The sequence below is a fragment of the Aplysia californica genome, unplaced genomic scaffold (assembly GCF_000002075.1).
Source record: "Aplysia californica isolate F4 #8 unplaced genomic scaffold, AplCal3.0 scaffold00029, whole genome shotgun sequence".
In the NCBI taxonomy this organism is placed as follows: domain Eukaryota; kingdom Metazoa; phylum Mollusca; class Gastropoda; order Aplysiida; family Aplysiidae; genus Aplysia; species Aplysia californica.
In genome coordinates, this window is record NW_004797299.1 from 443,962 (window position 1) to 445,769 (window position 1,808).

Below are 1,808 nucleotides of genomic sequence, written 5' to 3' on the forward strand. Positions count from 1 at the left end.
CTAAAAAAACCCAAACAAAAACAACAACCCAAAACCACCACCCCCCAAAAAAAAAACAACAACAACCCCAAAAACCTTTGGTCAACTTACTGTGGAATTTGATGTGCACAGTGGTCACATCCTCGTCCTGGCTGCGCCCGTTGGTGACCACACACTTGTACACGCCGGCGTCTTCGATGGAGGCCGACTGAATCACCAGTTCTCCGCCCCTGACCGAGACTTTGCCGCCAGAGGTCATCACGGAGCCTTCCTTGACCCACTCGACCTGCGGCTGCGGGTAGCCGTTGCCTTGACAGAAGAGGCGGATGGCCGAGCCTTCCATGAAGGATCCCTGGTGTTGCTGGATGTCTGCCTGTATCGACTCTGTAAAAAAATAAAATAAAATGGTGAAATGGTATTGGTTTAACGTCCCTACCAACACTATTATCTTATTTAAGAGGCGGGGCCTCCGTCTTTAACGTCCATCTCCGAAAGGACCGGGCCAAGTGGGAAATCGTGTAAAGAGCCTTTCCCAAGGACACAACGACTGACCGAGCTGAGTCTCGAACCCCCGAACCCACAAACTTACGATTACGAATCCAGCAGCCTAACCACTAGACCATCGACGCCACTATCGACTCTGTCGTGGTATATACATACATACATGACAAATTTAGAAACCACTTACGAAGACCAAATATCTAAATGATGTCATAAAAAGAGCAAAAAATGACAATATTATAGCAAACTAAATTACAGGTAATGTAAATATTGACTTGTCAAACGTAGGTGTTTTGTACCCCATCGACATAATTTGTGATATTTAGAAGACAGACGTGTTTGACTACGCGTGTCAGGGCCAAACCAGGCTGAGAAGGATACAATGTCTCAGCCGACAGACGGGTACTCGACAAAAAGATTTGCACTCACGACCTTAGCATGTAATGGTGAGGCGCCTGACCACTACACTGTAGACGCTTGTCATCATCACGTACAAGGTCACTTCTGTGTATGTGTGCGTGCACGAACGCGCGTGTGTGTGTGCGCGCGCGCGTGTGTGTGGGTGTGTTTGTGTGCTCGCTCTTGTGCTTTCAATAATATATTCATTATGGGCATAGACCCTGAACCTAAACCCCACCCTTCTCCTATCCTATTTCTCTCTCTCCCCCCCCCCCCCCCCTCACTCACTAAAATAAAAAGAAAACAAAACAAAACCCACAATCTTTTCTCTAAAACACTGCAAAAGATTCTCGGTAATCAGTCAAGTAGTACATAGGCCCGTCTATACTATTATTCTACGCCACCATCCACCACCCACCACTCACTCACCTCGAAGCGTCAGTTCAATCTTACGCCTGACGGGCGACACAATTCCGTTCTCGGCGAAGCACTCGTACATTCCCGTGTCTCTGGGCTCCACATCGTCGATGATGAGCGTGCCGTTGCCGAAGACCTGCATGCGGCCTCTCGAGTTGAGGACCCGGCCTTCCCGCTGCCAGGACAGACGAGGTGTCGGGGAACCTGAGGCCTGGCAGTGGAAGTAGGCGCTCTCTCCGGGCCGGACGGAGACCAAGGCGGGTCCGGGGAGGATGTTCATGGGCTCTGAGAGGCGGGGGAGAGGGGATGGGGGAGACAGGGAGAGACATTCGGACTTGTAGTGTCTTCATTATATTATTTTTGCGTTCTTGTTGTTCACGACCAGTAAAAACAAAAAATAAAAAGGATGTGCAAAAACAGAGAGAGAAAGTTAGAAAAAGAGTATAACGATACAATAAACAATTACTTACGTGTACAGACCCAAAGAGAGAGAGAGAGAGAGAGAGGCAGAC

The 1,808-nt window shown here is 48.8% G+C and overlaps 1 protein-coding gene across 1 annotated transcript in view; it reads right to left on the reverse strand.

Moving 5' to 3' along the window:
- The window catches only part of LOC101850775 (papilin), a gene marked incomplete in the record, with an annotated part of 262,220 nt that overhangs the window by 3,947 nt on the left and 256,465 nt on the right, over window positions 1–1,808 (reverse strand). The window contains 2 exon segments of the mRNA XM_013091086.2: window positions 91–363; window positions 1,309–1,581. Coding sequence (XP_012946540.1) covers window positions 91–363; window positions 1,309–1,581 — 546 coding nt within the window.